The sequence below is a fragment of the Bubalus kerabau genome, chromosome 1, assembly GCF_029407905.1.
Source record: "Bubalus kerabau isolate K-KA32 ecotype Philippines breed swamp buffalo chromosome 1, PCC_UOA_SB_1v2, whole genome shotgun sequence".
NCBI lineage: Eukaryota > Metazoa > Chordata > Mammalia > Artiodactyla > Bovidae > Bubalus > Bubalus kerabau.
The window spans coordinates 35412219-35429685 of record NC_073624.1 but is presented as its reverse complement, the minus strand read 5'-3'; the positions used below and the strand labels follow the sequence as shown (position 1 = coordinate 35429685).

Below are 17467 nucleotides of genomic sequence, written 5' to 3'. Positions count from 1 at the left end.
TATACATTTTAATTTTTATAATGCCATAGACTTTCCAGATCATTTATATTAGTTCAGTGGATGAAAGGGTTTGTGAAGGTAACCCTGAGCAAAAACATGTTTGCTTTTGACAATCTTGTTCTTTATTCAATCACCAAGTAGTGTTCAACTTTTTTGTGACTCCACAAGACTATAGCCTGCCAGGCTCCTCTGTCCATGGGATTACGCAGACAAGGATACTGAAGTGGGTTGCTATTTCCATCTCCAAGGGATCTTCCCAATCTAGGAATCAAACCTGAGTCTCCTTCATTGGCAGGTGGATTTTTTACCACTGAGCCACCAGGGAAGCCCTTTGACAGTCTTCCTCAACCTAAATAACTCTGTTGTTTTTCTTACTCTGTATATAGGAAAAAAAAAAAAAAAAAAAGTCTCTTCAATAGTATCACTGGAAAGAATTATTTTCTAAATATTCATTACTTTTTACTACTAACATATGTAATATGATTTCTGAGGGGTTATTGGGTTATTTACTATTAGATATATCATTTATATCAATAGATACTCGAAGCTAGATTGTATTTTGGAAACTATTGATTAACATGCCTCAGTGTATTTTTCAACTTTTTGAAAAATTTTAGTTTCGAGCTAGAATTTTCCATACTTGGTTCAAAAGAAGACACAAGTTTGGAAAGGCTCAAGGAAAAACTGTTCAAATGGTTAAAAACCTAGGAAAGAGTAGACAAAATTACTTTAGGTGAAAGTCAATTTGAATAACTTACACATGGTTAAACTTTAAAAGTCAGAATTTTCCATTATCCAATTTTTTACTAAGTAAGTATCTCATGAGGTATTTACAAAACAAACTAGTTGTAACATTTTTAGTGCAGTTTATAAAGAGATGGCATAAATAGATGACAGTATTTACTTCTGTAAAAGATCTTTTTTTCCCCAGCAGTTTCTGAATTTCTCTTTCCCCATTAAGGACTACTCTTGACCTTGTGTTGAAGTCTTATAGATTATGTGTCCACTTCAGAACACTGACACGTGCATAAAATACATTTTGAATCTCCTTAATTGAGTTAAATTGTTATATTGGCCTTTTTCACATTTATGGTGTTTGTATTTACTTTGTAACTGGGGCAGATTTCAATCAAACTAGTTCTTAATGTTTTCAGTCTGAAACATTGATAATAAAGTACATATGCTTCAAGTTATATATGTTAGTATGTTGAATGGAGATAGGTGCATTAATATGGTGGCTTAGACACAAGCCTTTTGAAATTAGTTGACATCCTATTTCTGATCTTATGTTTATCTTGAAACTGTGTGATTACAGGTATATAAGGGCAACAGTACTCTTTTTAATTCTTGCTGCCAGTTTTTTTTTTATTTTTCCAATTCACTTTACATCAACTACATCAATATGAAGTTGCTTATGGCAAACATATTGTTTAGTTTGCTAAGGCTGCCATAGTAAACTAAAGCAAATTGGTTGGTTTCTACAACAGAAGTTTATTTTCTGACAGTTCTGAAAGCTCAAAATGCAAGATCAAGTTATCAACAGTATGGATTTCATTCTGAGGCCTCTTTTCTTCATTTGTAGATGGTTGTCTTCTCCCTCTATCCTCACATAGTTGTCCTTCCTTCTGTGTTGCTTGTGTCCTAAGCTCTTTCTATAAGGACACCAATCATATTGGATTAGAGCCTACTCAAATGACCTGTTTTATCCTCATTACCTCTTAAGGACTTACCTCTAAATACAGTTACATTCTGATATACTAGAGGTTAGGACTTTAACATATAAAGTTTGAGGGGACACAATTCAGCTCATAACATACACATACATTATTTAGCTTGCATGTGTATATTATGTTTACACATTAATACATGTACAATATGGCATATGAATAACATTATAGTTATGTATATGTATATGCATATGCAAAAGAAAGATAGCCATATTCATTTTATTACTATATATCCATGGATGTAGAAATGAAAAATAATATTCTAATATGCATGTTCATTTTTAAATGTTATGGAATAGTGTAGATTTTAACTAATGACTTTAAATTAGCATGCAATACTCTATCTGTTATTAAGAATTATATGCTAATAATTGGAAAGTGCTCTAAACACCTATGTGGGTATTTGCAATCAACCCAAATTTATGAGTAAATCTGTATCCCTAGGTTAGAATTCAGAGTCATCTTTAAGATCTTCTGTTCCGTAACCCCTTTAATTAAACTTGGTAAAACTTCATTTCATATCCATTGCCTTTTTGTAGCCAAATATCTTCCAGTCCAGATTACGACAAGTTTCCCAGATCCCTGCTTTCTGTCTCTTTTCCTTTTATTCTATAAGCTGTGAATTAAACTGGTTTTCTCTCCATTCCTTCAGCATATCACACCCATGCTACGATATATTTCACCCTTCTTAAAACATCTCCCCCCACACCTGCAAATCTTCAAGGCCACACTCACTGTTATTTTCACCTTTTATTCTTTAAATATTGAAATCTGGAATTAGTTCTCCCTCAAGTCCTATGGCACTGATGGTCGCCTCAAATAAGCTCTTTTCTAAGAGAGACTTACAGTGAATAGCTAGAGACAAACGCTGTTTGTTTTGTTGTTTTTGTCTCCCATAAAAACCAGCAGAGTTCTAGTCATGTGGTAGATGATGTAAGTGCTTATGAATTGATTTTCAACAAGTAAATTATATAAAATGAATTATCACTCTGAAGAGCACCATAGCCTCTCAACTTTGCCGTCATTACTTTTAACATTATAATCATTAAGTAATATAAGTGAATGGTACAATTTTAACTATTTAAATAGTTTAATAGTCATAATATTTGCTGTTTGCTAGTTTAAATAAATGCAGTTGCAAATATCTAAACTTTTTTTTATAAAATCAGTTATAGTATCTTCTGGATTAAATATTTAAAATTCCAAATGATAAGTAAAGCCTTGTCAGATAACATCAGTTGTCCTTTTTCCTGTATCACCATTTTCTTTTCTATGTACAATTTTTCTTATTAGTATATAAGTGTAGTATCATTTTTACAAATGGATACCTTTCTAGTAAAATTTTCTTTATCACTCATCCTCCAGTACCTATTGCAAAGTACGTCTTTGAAATTGTCTTGTTTTAGCACTTCTGCAGTACATACAAATAGTCTGTAAATCTTGTTAAAATTTAAATTCTAATTCAGAAGGTTTATGCTTGCTACTTTAATAAATTCTCCCAAAGCTTCGTGGCTTAAAATAAACAGTTGTTTGAACACAGCCATGTTCCAGCTGAGTCTTTTACATCCTTGCAAATCAAGGTGTTGGCCTGGGCTGCAGTCATCTCTAGGCTTGACTTGGGGAGAAATCCACTTTCAGGCTCCCTCCCTTGGTTGTTCTCAACCTCCTCCTTTGCTTGCTGTTGGCTGGAAGACATCAGTCCTTTGCAATGTGGTCCTCTCTATAGGACAGCTCCCAATATAGCTACTTGCTGAGAAAAGGGGTGGTGGGTGAGCAAGCAAGACAGAGCCAGAGTTTTTTTGTAACCTAGTGTCAAAAGTAATATCACGTCACTTCTGTGTATTCTGTTCATTAGAAGGTAGTTACTAGGCCCAGTCCATAAGGGGAGGGAATTCCACAAGGACATAAATACCAGGAAGTAAGAGTCACTGGGGCTTCCATCTTAGAGGCTGCCTGCCACCTTAGATTTGGGGTACAGCCTGAAATTATGCTGGGCTTCCCCAGTGGCTCAGTGGTAAAGAATCCGCTCTCTGTGCAGGAGTCACAGGAGACTCAGGTTCAGTCCCTGTGTTGGAAAGATCCTCTGGAGGAGGGCATGGTGACCCACTCCAGTATCCTTGCCTGGAGAATCCCATAGAAGACGAGCCTGGTGCTCTACAGTCTATAAGGTTGCAAAGATTCAGACATGACTGAGCAACACAGCATGCACACAGGCATTAAAATTCGGCTAACAAACTCCTCGGTGATGCCAGTGCTGCTTTTGAGAACTTCACTTTGAAAAGCAAGAATCTACACTTATTATATTCAATTCCTATCTTCTATTCATTCTCTATGGATCACACTCACTCCAGTTAGGCTTTCTTAACCCTTGCTCCATTGAAATTGCCCTTGTAGAGGTCTCCAATGACTTCTATATCACCAAGTCCAACATTTTAAAAAATTGATTACTCTTCCTGAAAATCTTTCTTTACTTGGCTTCTGGAACACCAAATTTACATTTCTCCTCTGTTTTTCTGCTAGTTACCTATCTTCCTAACTATAAATGTTAGGATATCCCATAATCCAATCTTTGGATCTCTTTTTTTAATCTATAGTTAACACTTGACTGGTTATAGCTTAAATTCAAGATATATGCTGACCACTTTCAAATTTCTGACTCCTATGTGGATTACTCCTCTAAAATCCTAACATGTTTATCAAGTTCCTCAATGAATACCTCTACTTGGGGACTGATAGTTATTTCAGGCTTGAAATGGCCAAAACAGAACTCTTTATTCTTTCCCCTTCATTTTCCTCCCAGATAGGCCCAACCTGGCAGTTTTATCATCTGTGTTTGCAAATCCAACAAATAGTTCCACTTCCTAATCAACTGTCCAGTGAAAAACCTGGGAAGAATCTTTGAGTCTTTTCTAACTCTCATATGTAAATAATCATTAAGTCCTGTCAGTTTTGCGTCTTAAATACCGCTTGACCTTCTCCATCATTCTTTATTCCAAAATCACCACCCTAATCTGAATCATCAACATACATTATACAGAGTTCTGCATGATTATATTACTGATGACAGCTTCGAACCTCTAGCCCAAGGGATTTTACTCAACCCATCTTTTTTCTATGTTCATGGTTTCTTTTTCCCAGTAGGACAAAGTTTAGATTCTTTATATTGTTAAGTTCAGTACAGTTCAGTCACTCAGTCATGTCCTACTCTTTGCGACCCCGTGAATTGTAGCACACCAGGCCTCCCTGTCCATCACCAACTCCCAGAGTTCACTCAAACTCACGTCCATTGAGTTGGTGATGCCACCCAGCCATCTCATCCTCTGTCATCCCCTTCTCCTCCTGCCCCCAATCCCTCCCAGCATCAGAGTCTTTTCCAATGAGTCAACTCTTCGCATGAGGTGGCCAAAGTACTGGAGTTTCAGCTTTAGCATCATTTCTTCCAAAGAACACCCAGGACTGATTTCCTTTAGGATGGACTGGTTGGATCTCCTTGCAGTCCAAGGAACTCTCCAGAGTCTTCTCCAACACCACAGTTCAAAAGCATCATTTCTTCAGCACTCAACTTTCTTCACAGTCCAACTCTCACATCCATACATGACCACAGGAAAAACCATAGCCTTGACTAGATGGACCTTTGTTGGCAAAGTAATGTCTCTGCTTTTCAATATGCTATCTCGGTTGAGGAGTAAGCGTCTTTTAATTTCATGGCTGCAGTCACCATCTGCAGTGATTTTGGAGCCCAAAAAATAAACTCTGACACTCTTTTCACTGTTTCCCCATCTATTTCCCATGAAGTGATGGGACAAGATGCCATGATCTTCGTTTTCTGAATGTTGAGATTTAAGCCAACTTTTTCACTCTCCTCTTTCACCTTCATCAAGAGGCTTTTTAGTCCTTCTTCACTTTCTGCCATAAGAGTGGTATCATCTGCATATCTGAGGTTATTGATATTTCTCCCAGCAATCTTGATTCCAGCTTGTGCTTCTTCCAGCCCAGCGTTTCTCATGATGTACTCTGCATATAAATTAAATAAACAGGGTGACAATATACAGCCTTGATGTACTCCTTTTCCTATTTGGAACCAGTCTGTTGTGCCATGTCCAGTTCTAACTGTTGCTTCCTGACCTGCATACAAATTTCTCAAGAGGCAGATCAGGTGGTCTGGTATTCCCATCTCTTTCAGAATTTTCCACAGTTTATTGTGATCCACACAGTCAAAGGCTTTGGCATAGTCAGTAAAGCAGAAATAGATGTTTTTCTGGAACTCTCTTGCTTTTTCCATGATCCAGCAGATGTTGGCAATTTCATCTCTGGTTCCTCTGCCTTTTCTAAAACCAGCTTGAACATCTGGAGGTTCATGGTTCCTGTATTGCTGAAGACTGGCTTGGAGATTTTGAGCATTACTTTGCTAGCGTGTGAGATGAGTGCAATTGTGCAGTAGTTTGAGCATTCTTTGGCATTGCCTTTCTTTGGGACTGAAATGAAAACTGACCTTTTCCAGTCCTGTGGCCACTGCTGAGTTCTGCAAATTTGCTGGCATATTGAGTGCAGCACTTTCACAGCATCATCTTTCAGGATTTGAAATAGCTCAACTGGAATTCCATCACCTCCACTAGCTTTGTTCATAGTGATGCTTTCTAAGGCCCACTTGACTTCACATCCTGGGATGTCTGGCTGTAGGTGAGTGATCACACCATCATGATTATCTTGGTTGTGAAGATCTTTTTTGTACAGTTCTTCTGTGTGTATGTTTATATTGTACATAAAGTCATACACAATCAGGCCTCTGATTCCCTCTCCAGTCCCATTTATCTCTTCTTCCCTGCCTGTACTCTGTACTTAAGCAGTTCAAGAACTTAGCTATGATATAACACTCCCATTTGACCTTGAGTCTTAATGAAAATTATTTTCCTTCCTGAAATGCTTCCCTTCTTTGCCTGGCTTGCTTTCACTTAATTCAGGTTTCAGCTTAAACATGACTTCATCCTAGAGGGTGTCTTTGACCTTTTAGACTGGGTTTGAGGTATCCACAGTACAGTCCATAGCATTTTATATGTAACATTTACTTTATTTTATACTAATTGAGTTATTCTTTGTCTTTTTCTCCCATTAAGCTGTAAAACAAGATCAGGGGAAATAAATTCAGGTATTTTGAAGCCTGAAACATGTAATTTTGGGGACTGTATTTAAAAATAAAAAAATATGGAAATTACATATATATATGTATATATATGATCTACATTATGGGCTTCCCTGGTGGCTCAGTGGTAAAGATTCAGCCCACAATCCTTGGGTAGGGAAGATCCCCTGGAGGAGGGCACAGCAGTCCTCTCTAGAATTCTTACCTGGAGAATCCCATGGACAGAGGAGCCTGGAAGGCTACAGTACATGGGATTACAAAGAGTCAGACATGACTGAGGTGACTGAGCACGCACGCATGATCTACATTATATACATACATATATATATATATATATATATATATATGCACAAAGTAAAGGAAAAATATTTATTTATAAAAAGGATCACAACAAAGTAAAAAATTAAGGAAGCTGACAGATATAAAAACATATGACCCTGTGAACACACTGCTAGGAGCCCTTTCCAGAACCCAAAGCTTAAGCTTCATTAAATTTCCAGTAAATACACCTCTTGACATGAGTCTTCTTGAAAGTTCCATTTCTAGTGTCAACAGCAGTGTTTAATACAAATCAGGTACTCAATAAATATTTTTGAATGAATTATTAACTGAGTTATTTGCAGTTATATTTCTATACATTTGACATTCAACAAGTTTTTCACAAATTATAGTTCTACAAAAAGCTTTATATATTAGAAAATTGTTCTTACAGTTATTATTTTCCATTTTTGCTACAGTTGCATTTCAAATGACTAATAATGTACATATCTGTTAGCATATCACCGGGCTTTGTGCAGATACCCTTTGTACCTCTTTACTGAGTGGAAAAAATTTTTTATTTGCATCAAAAAATCTTCTATAATATGTGTATATATGTATAGATGTTTGTGTATGTCTGTTTTTTTATAGATCATCTGTATTAAAACTTTAATTTTTAATTGCTTAAATTTTTTAGTGTTTTAGGTATTCCCATAAACAGAAAGCCTTTGGGGAAAACCACCTATATTCTTTTTCTTTTACAGTATATTTTTTAAACATTTGTCTCTGGAAATAAAGATAACTAGTACTTTACATCGGAGAAGGCAATGGCACCCCACTCCAGTACTCTTGCCTGGAAAATCCCGTGGGCGGAGGAGCCTGGTAGGCTGCAGTCCATGGGGTTGCTAGGAGTCTGACACGACTGAGAGACTTCACTTTCACTTTTCACTTTCATGCATTGGAGAAGGAAATGGCAACCCACTCCAGTGTTCTTGCCTGGAGAATCCCAGGGACGGGGAACCTGGTGGGCTGCTGTCTATGGGGTCACACAGAGTCGGACACGACTGAAGTGACTTAGCATAGCATAGTACTTTACATAACCTTTAAAAATGCATCAGATTTTTTCTTTATAATGAGTTTGTCCCTGGAACATTATTTAAGAGGTTATTTGAATCAAGACAGTAACATAGCATTCATAAGATAAGCTGCTTGGCCTAAATATTGAGAGTTTAGTTTGTTTAAAGTAAAATTAAGTTTAGTTAAATTCTTTTTATAATAACATTTTAAATTTGCTGAGGACTTGGTGTGCTCATATCAAGATTATCAGGTGTGATGTGTGTGTGTGTGTGTGTGTGCATGTGTGTTATAAAGTGCAGCCCTCTGATCAATGCGCACTTTTTCCTCCCATTTTCCTAAATACATCATGAAAAAAGGATGAGGTTTCCGCCTTAATTGCTTGTGCCTTTTATTCACATTCCTCTCTCAGCCAGAATTGTGAAAAGAGTGTTAGTAAAAAGCTGCACAATAGAGCTTTTCATTAGGCCTAGGCAAGGCACACAAAAGAAGGCTTTTGGAAGGAGTGAATGCATGAGTTTAATTTGCAGGTGGAGAGTAGATAAAAGGTGCTGACGCCTCTATTATTCTCTTACGTAGGTGACCCTTACCCTGTACAGCTGATCCCAACTACCATGGCAGCTGCTGCCGCGGCAACACCAGGCTTAGGCCCACTCCAACTGCAGGTAAGTCAGGAGACAATACACTAGAGACAAAGGTTAAGTAAATATCGAAAACAGCTATTATCCTGTTAACGCAGAATATAACTGACTACGGATATTTGCCTCACACTTTTTTGTTTTTGAATTTATGTGTACTGATTCTCAACCTAAAGTTGTTTTTTTTTTATTTTTAGTCCTGTTTTCTGTATTAAAGATAACTTGTAATTTTTTTATTGCCTGGTATGATTTAACAAAATGAGCTGTAGTTTTACTTTGATTACTGTATGTCATAATTTCATCACAGAATGGTCTTCATCAAGATAAAAAGAAGGCAAAAGCTACAAAAGATATTCAGATACTTACAGATCAAGACAGCTTAACAAAAATTACATTTAAAATTGTTCAAGATGCTCAGTATTTTTGAAGCACTCTGTAGATCTCTTTATGTTCTTGCTGATGCCAGCTCAGTTGGATAAGCAAGAATAAGTAGACCAAATAAGTAGATGCCTAAATGAATACAACTTTATCCCAACATCCACTTTTTTTGGCCCAGCAGAAGCTATATTCCCATATATCCTTGAATGTCAGTGATAACTCTGTCAGATGCCCAAGTGATTTTAGAAATTTTGTCTCTGGAGTTGGAAAGAATATCAATTAAATTATATTAAAGGTATCTTTCATTAACTGTTTAAATCTTTCAGTCAGCATCCTACCACCCTCGTTTCTGTTGTTTGGGACTTTATAGTTACACAGTTAATGGGAATAACAGATCATCTAATAATAGGATTAATCTCCCCTTGTGAGAAGTGTTATATTTTCCTTTGCCTGAAAGACACAGTATGCTGGTAAAGTCAAGCATGAAGCACTCATGCTTTACAAAATAAGTTGTATTCATGAAAGTGCATTGTCATGATAGATGACCTTAGCCTATAAGGAAAATACAGTTTAAATTGTAGCATCAAAAGACAGATGCATCTGGTCGGCACAGGGAATTGTCAGAAGACGTGGTGGGTTTCTGAGAAACTGGTTGAGTCTCACAGGAGGGGAACACAGGAGGAGCTGAGACATACTGTGTTCTACAGAGGTTAATGACAGTCATTCCTATTCTACCTTTTCTCCAAAAAAAACTACAGTGTGAGTTTCTGTTTCTTTGAGCTGGAAATAACTTTAGGAAGTGTTGGAACCATGGGGACAATAAAAGTAACAACATTTGTTATCCTTTGAAATCTGAAAAATAACTACAATACAGGGAAGTGGCTATAATAGGTAAAACTAAAAAGAGTAGTGGGATTAAAGGAAGAGGGAAGAATATCCAGCAATAGATTTGAATGTGGAAAGTAGGAGTTTTAGAGATCTAGGCTGTCAGTTTTCAAAACAAATTAGACGTTCTCAATTCCTTTCACCATCGGATCAGTGATGAGAGGGAACAAGGCAAGCTGGAGGTATCGCCTATGTTTCATTGTTATATGCCAGTAGAAATCGGCTTTGCTAGGTAGCAGTCCGAACTTACTTTTCTAAAAAGAATAGTATTAGAATATTTTTACACAAATTAAGTTTTATTTCTGCCCTTATGGTATGATATCAGATTCCCTTAAAATGTAAGTATATGAAAACTGTGTTTATCACAAAACAAGAAAAAAGACACCAAACATATTTGCTTTTGCTTCAACTATGGTAAAGAATCTGCCCGCCAATGCAGGAGATGCAAGAGATGCAGGTTTGATCCCTAGGTTAGGAAGATCCCCTGGAGGAGGAAATGGCAACCCACTCTAGTATTCTTGCCTGGAGAATTCCACGGGCAGAGAAGCCTGGTGGTCTACAGTCTGTGGGGTCACAAAGAGTCAGACATGACTGAGCACAGCACAGGGCAGGGCAACTAAAATTTGATCTATAAATGGGATAAATATATTTTATGTAAGGTGGCTTTGTACACATTAAACTATATGAATTTTAGTTAGGAACTCAGTTTGGGCTTCCCAGGTGCCACTAATGGCTAAGAATCCACCTGTCAACGTAGGAGATGGAAGAGACTCAGTTAGATCCCTGGGTTGGGAAGATCACCTAGAGGAGGAAAAGGCAACCCACTCCAGTATTCTTGCCTGGAAAATTCCATGGGCAGAGGAGCCTGGCGGGCTACAGACCATGGGATCGCAAAGAGTTGGACATGATTGAGTGACTGAGCACACACAAACCAACACTGTGGAACAATAAGAAAGTTAATAATCCTACCTTTTCATGGTAAGCCGTTAACTTCTATTAAAGGTATTATTAAACCAATACACACACACACATACTATTAAACCAATACACACACACACATACATGCTTTTTGCTTATGATTAAAAAGAAGTACTCAAATCCGAATACGTATTTCAAGCACATGTCATAGCAGAGAGTCTGGCTTTTCTTTGAAGTGGACTTACTCTCACCTTTGTTCAGGTGCCTACACCAGCCTACTTTTCTACTCCTGTTCCTAACACTATCTTCACAGATCCGTAACTTCAGCATTCCCCAGAGCTGCGAAGGAGACCTGCATACTCTTCCTTCCCTTGCATTAAAACAGCATCCAAATTCTTTTCTTCTCCACAGACCTTCCCAGACAGGGCAGGAAAAAGCTCCCTACAATGTCTAGGCAGAAGTCTTCTCCTAACCCTAACCCAACGTTCACTCCAGTCTTGTGAACCTACTTCTGTGAAGCTTCATCTCAGTGGAGTATAATATATGAGCCAGTTTTAATTTTCTCCAAACTCTGCTTTTAATTATACTGATAAATCTCCATTTTTCCATCACTTAATAGTACCTGGAGTAGACTACATCACTTTTGAGTCCCTTTCAGTAACTAAGATTATCTTTCTTTTATGGAAATTCAGTCCCATGTTCTTATGCTAGGTTCTCTGGTAAGGCTTTCATACAAAGATTAACTTATTTAATTCTTATTGCAACACTTTGTATTATGTCTTAATAACTCCATTTGACAAGAAAACTGGGTCACAGAGTCCAATATCCATGGCTTTAAAACCATTTTATATGTTTTTCCAAATACAGGAGATTTTATTTTTAAACTTTAGAGATGTTGCCCTTCTTTAGACATTTGCTTGTAACTCAGTAACTTGGTAATAAAATTATGACAGTAAGGCTGATTAATTGGTACTCATACAAACCCTATATATGCATTGCAGTACTGAAGGAAATAGGATTCATAATGACAGCTGTCTACTTCAGACTCTGAATTTTCTATTTCATAACTCTTTACACAGATATGTGTTGATTCAAGCTTCTCTTTTTGAACACCTAGATCTAAGAAAGGACCCTATAAATATATTTCTACTCACAGTTGACACTGTTTACCTACCATTCATTTTCTTTTGAAATTATCTTTTGTGCATAATTGTTCCTACTTGGAAAATAATAAGTAAAACCAATAGCCAAGACCTTTATTAAAGAAGAAATAATGACAAGTACAGTAGTCTTAAAAGACAAGCAAAATGACATGTTTTAAATTAGACCACTATTTATTTCTTAAATATCACTTCATGTTCCTGGATAAAATAAGAAAATATTTTTCATGCAGTAAGAAATACTTTGGGATTCCGTGGTGGCTCAGATGGTAAACAATCTGCTTGCAATGCAAGAGATCCAGGTTTGATCCCTGGTTTGGGAAGGTATCCTGGAGAAGGAAATAGCAACCCGCCCAAGTATTCTTGCCTGGAGAATCCAATGGATGGAGGAGCCCAGTGGGCTATAGTCCATGAGGTTGCAGAGTCAGATGCTAGTGTCCAACTAACACTTTCACTTTCACGAAATACTTTACATTAAAAAATCACCTTACTGTATATACATTTTAGGAGCAATTAAAATAGTCTCTGTGCATGCTTGGTCATTCGGTCATGTCCAACTCTTTGTGACTTTGTGGACTGTAGTCCACCAGACTCCTCTGTCTGTGGCGATTCTCCAGGCAAGAATACTGGAGTGGGTTGCCATTTCCTTTTCCAGGATATCTTCCCAACCCAGGAATCGAACCCACATCTCCTGCGATTTGCATTGCAGGCAAATTCTTTATCACTGAGCCACCGGGGAAGCCCCTAAAATAGTCTAAGTCTTGTCAGATTTTTATTTTTATAGAGAAATATCAGTAAGAAAAATGACAATCTGAGTTGTGTATAAAACATACAAATTAACATGTTATGCTCAGGCACCATTTTATTTATTTCTGTTATAACAAAATATCTGTCCTTGTCTCCTCTGAGCCTTTTCATAAGATTTAAGCCTTTCCTGAGTTTCAGATCCATATGTCCAACTATTTTTTGGCAACTAAGAGGAGACATAGATATTTACACGCACAATAAACTGACTACAAAATGGACCTGACCACTTATCTTCCTTTCCCCCTGACCTGCTCATTCTTTGATCTTAGCAAATGGCTCCATTCCATCTGTTTCTCAACCCTGGAAAGCATGAGCACCATCTTTAACTTTTCTTCCTTCTTCCTCTGGACCTATATATTCATTATCTTTCTATTCATTCCACCTACTAAATACATCAGTCATCTGTTTTGGGTTTTTTGTTTGTTTGTTTGCATATTAACTGTCACTTGGTGAATCTTGCTACCCTCATAGCTTGCATAATAAACCCCAGTAGCCCCTGAACTGGCCTTTCAGTCCTCATCTTGCCCTCTTTAACACACTCTCTCCTGTATACTTTTGTCAGAATGATCTTTATGATTGTAATCATGGCTTTCTCCTACTTAAATACCTTAAATTACATGGTGTTTTCAAGTTCTATCTCCCTTCTGAATCTTTACATGTGGTATTTTCTCTTTTGCGAACCCCATCACCCACCTTTTTTTTTACCAAGCCAACTCCTACTTATCCCTGAGATTGCAAATGAAAACCTCACTTTTTCAGGGAAGTCATCATTGTCTTCAGGTCTGGATTAATGTAGCTCTTATGTATGCCTAGAGTACACTGTATTTTCCCTCTCATGGCACTTGTGGAATGTGTTCTAAATCCTACTTTTTGGCTTCTACCAGATGGCGTAATCTATGAAGTGATTGACTCACCCATCATTTGCACTTAACCGTGTACTTTAAGTATTTAAGGGACTTAATAAGTATTTAAGAAACTAAAGGATGAAGAATTAATCTTAACATTGTACTTAAATTATGTATCATTAACTCGCTACTCTTCTTTATAATAGTGGATTTAAGCAGAATATTAATGATTAATTTTCCATATAAATTAATATTCATCTTTGTGGAAACTCTACATGCCTAGCACCATGTTTGGCACTACAGTGTTTAAAACTGCATTTATAATAGTTCTGCTCTACACTGCCTCATTCACTGTGCTCCAGCTAAGTAGATCCTCTGCTGTCCCTTGACTTGCCAAGGTATACTCTCACTTTAGAATTTTACATTACCTGTCCCCCTGCCTGGAAGGGTAATTCACTTCATTCAAGAATTTTCTCTAATGTCCCCTCTCCTAGTCTTGGTCTAAGTAACCTCTTGAAATCATAAAATAACCCTCCCAGAGATACCACACTTCTATTTCCCTTATTCTGCTTTTTTTTTCTAAAGCACTAGTCTTGCCTGAAAAATCCCATGGACAGAGGAGCCTGGAAGGCTGCAGTCCATGGGGTCGCTGAGGGTCGGACACAACTGAGCGACTTCACTTTCACTTTTCACTTTCATGCATTGGAGAAGGAAATGGCAACCCACTCCAGTGTTCTTGCCTGGAGAATCCCAGGGACGGGGGAGCCTGGTGGGCTGCTGTCTATGGGGTCACACAGAGTCGGACACGACTGAAGTGACTTAGCAGCAGCAGTCATATTCAAACATACTATATAACTTGCATAGTATGTTCCTTTTTCATTATTTGCCTGTTTCAAATAATGGAGGAAATGTCGTTTTGTTGTTGTTGAACAAAAATGTATCTCAAGTGCTTGGGAAAATGCCTAGAAAGTAGGTGGTATTCAGTACATAGTAATCAAATGAAGAAACTGTCATGAGCTAATGGTCATCATCATTTTTAATAAGATAACAAAGCAGTATATGTTTAATTTCTGGAATAAATGATATTAATTTAGATACCATGGAACAATATGTTTTCTCAACCCTCATTAAAAGATTCTTAGTATATAAGAAAGCCATAGCTCTATCTCTTCTGTTCCTTCCTCCTTTTATCTGATTTATAAACATGGGCTGCTGAATAAAGAATGTGTTTTAGCATTTATTACAGTTTATATAATTCATTTACATCATAATTTGTGAGAAAAACAAACATTTCAACATTAGTTTATTTCTACGTTGTTTGTTAACATGTATACAGACGTACATAAGAATATGAATGGCTAGAGGTGCGTTTGACTCAGTAGGACTCACCGTGACAACACTAAAGGGAGTTATTTCCAAATGTGGAGAGATGCATTATCAAAATACTAACCGGCCCGTTAGCAACCTCATATGCTCTTTACCCCATTCTCTTTTTTCTTCCCCTACTCTTTTTTCCTTTCCCCTTCTTCTTCAAACTACTTATTTTTCTTCCAAGAGCCAAGAATGCCTTTTGATATTTGTTCTCCTAATATTGTCTTTTTTAAAGGAGGGATATTAACTTACATAGAAAACTAATCTATCTTCATTTCCACATTAAGAAGTGAGCATAATTATTTAAGCAAAATAAACTTACATTTTGAATCTTTTAGACATTTGTGACTAGATAGTCAGTTAAGCAAATTGTCTATAATTAATGAAACCAGATGATGGCAATAGTCCATGTAACATTTATTTCTCATATTTATTGTCATTAATTTGCATTTTACTTAATGGGCATCATGAACTTTTTAATAAATAGTAAGAATTATAGTGTAGGATCCTATTTCTGTTTCTTAAACTAGGTTTCTAAGATTGGAAATTAGAAGGAAATATTTACCCACTTATTCCTCACTTTATAAATACCATATTTGTGTTGGCCAAGATGGTTGCCACCTGTTCTACCTATAGGAAGCCAAAAATGTCGACTCCAACCAGTGATTAATAATCCTAAGCAGGGGAAAAAAAGGTTGAAATTCTTTTTGGATGTACATATTTTACTCAACTGAACAAGTAGCATTCATTCCAGAAATTTTATTAAATTAATTTACCTTTCACTGATTTTAGTAGGCTTATTTTTAAACTGTATAATAATATTTTTGGAATAAAGACTCAAACTTACAGTTGTCATAAATGAAATCCCATAGAGCTACAGTTCCAGCAACCCCTAATATCAGTAGCATGCATCCTCCAAGATACAGAAAATGATAGATGACATGTGATCAGAGGAGAGAATGAATTATATAGAATATCAACTAAAATAAATCTTTTTTTCCTAGCTATCAAAGGTACATGGAAGTCATGGCAGAAGTGGCTTCAGTTTCTCGCGGCCAAAAGTAGCAACAAGATAGATGTGGATGAAAAAATGAAGTTCATCTTTTTATCAGCCTCCTGCCAGTCTCTGAAGGAGGTCAATAATTATGACAGGACACAGACAAATGCTTCATATTTCCCAGAGCGCTGTAGTCCCTGAGCATGTCTTCATGTGTCTGACCAAAAGGAACCCCCAGAAAATCAATAAGGAAGAAATCACCATATGGAGAGGTCTAGACATGAGGCTTTTTACCTTCTTATTGAAGGAATTGCTTATAAGATTAACTCTTGTAAAGTACTCATCTTTATCTGCCTAGATGCTCTACTATTCAGTTTATTTCTCAGGTCACCATCATTTCCACACCGGGTGGAAAATGATCAACTGCTCTTCATTTCAGTCGCAATCCTGGTGTGTTGTTTGCTGTTGGACTTCTGTCTGCATGAGTGAGTTTTCTTGCAGGTTAAAAGAATGAATTCCCTCCTTTCCTCTCCCTTCGACCCTGAGCCTGCAGGGCAGACAGACAGAAGCACACATATGATTAATACAGCACAGCTGCAAGTGTGAGTCATTTGCATATGTATTAATAGAGGCAAAAAAAACCAACAACAATTAAATTATATACAGAGACATTCTGCATACTAAAGAACTTATGTAAATAGGCCTGAAAAAGTGCAGCCAACATTTCCCCTGACTTCTCCAAGCCCATATGGGCTAGAGTCAGAACCCAGCAGTGTTCAAGAATCTCCTTTAAGGAAAAACCTGGTAGGAGCTGCATCCATAGTTATTACCACCCCTAGGGTTCCCGGGAGCTGTTTGACATTTGCACAATGGAGACGGTACTGGCAGTGTCTCTTTCACACTGTTCCTGTATTGCCTTGTTTCCAGCAGTTTCATGGTGTCTCATTACATGCCAACAGAAACATCAGTACACATGCGCCTTTCCACACTATCCATTTTTATTGTAATGACCAATTAAATGGTAAACTTTAAAATTGTATTTGAAGTTCTCCCATTGACTATACTTAAGTAATATAAACGATTTATCAATACCAGGTCTCCTGGTCACAAGTTCATGCCCATTCCTCGATGGCATTCTGTGTTCTCTTAATCACAACATGGTTAAGTTACTCTAAAATGTTTCTAAGCTAGTTACCATATATAAAAGGATTGCTAGGCTCAAGGCCAACAGTAGATGCAGTCCTAGGAACAACACCAGTTTGTTGTAAT

The 17467-nt window shown here is 37.0% G+C and overlaps 1 protein-coding gene across 10 annotated transcripts in view; it reads left to right on the top strand.

The window, feature by feature from the left end:
• The window catches only part of SOX5 (SRY-box transcription factor 5), a 1162090-nt gene that overhangs the window by 1023579 nt on the left and 121044 nt on the right, over nucleotides 1-17467 (top strand). For all 10 annotated transcript variants that reach the window (XM_055571976.1, XM_055571993.1, XM_055571999.1 and 7 more), the window contains one exon: nucleotides 8779-8864. In XM_055571976.1, the coding sequence (XP_055427951.1) occupies nucleotides 8779-8864 (86 nt within the window). The remainder of the gene's footprint in view (nucleotides 1-8778; nucleotides 8865-17467) is intronic.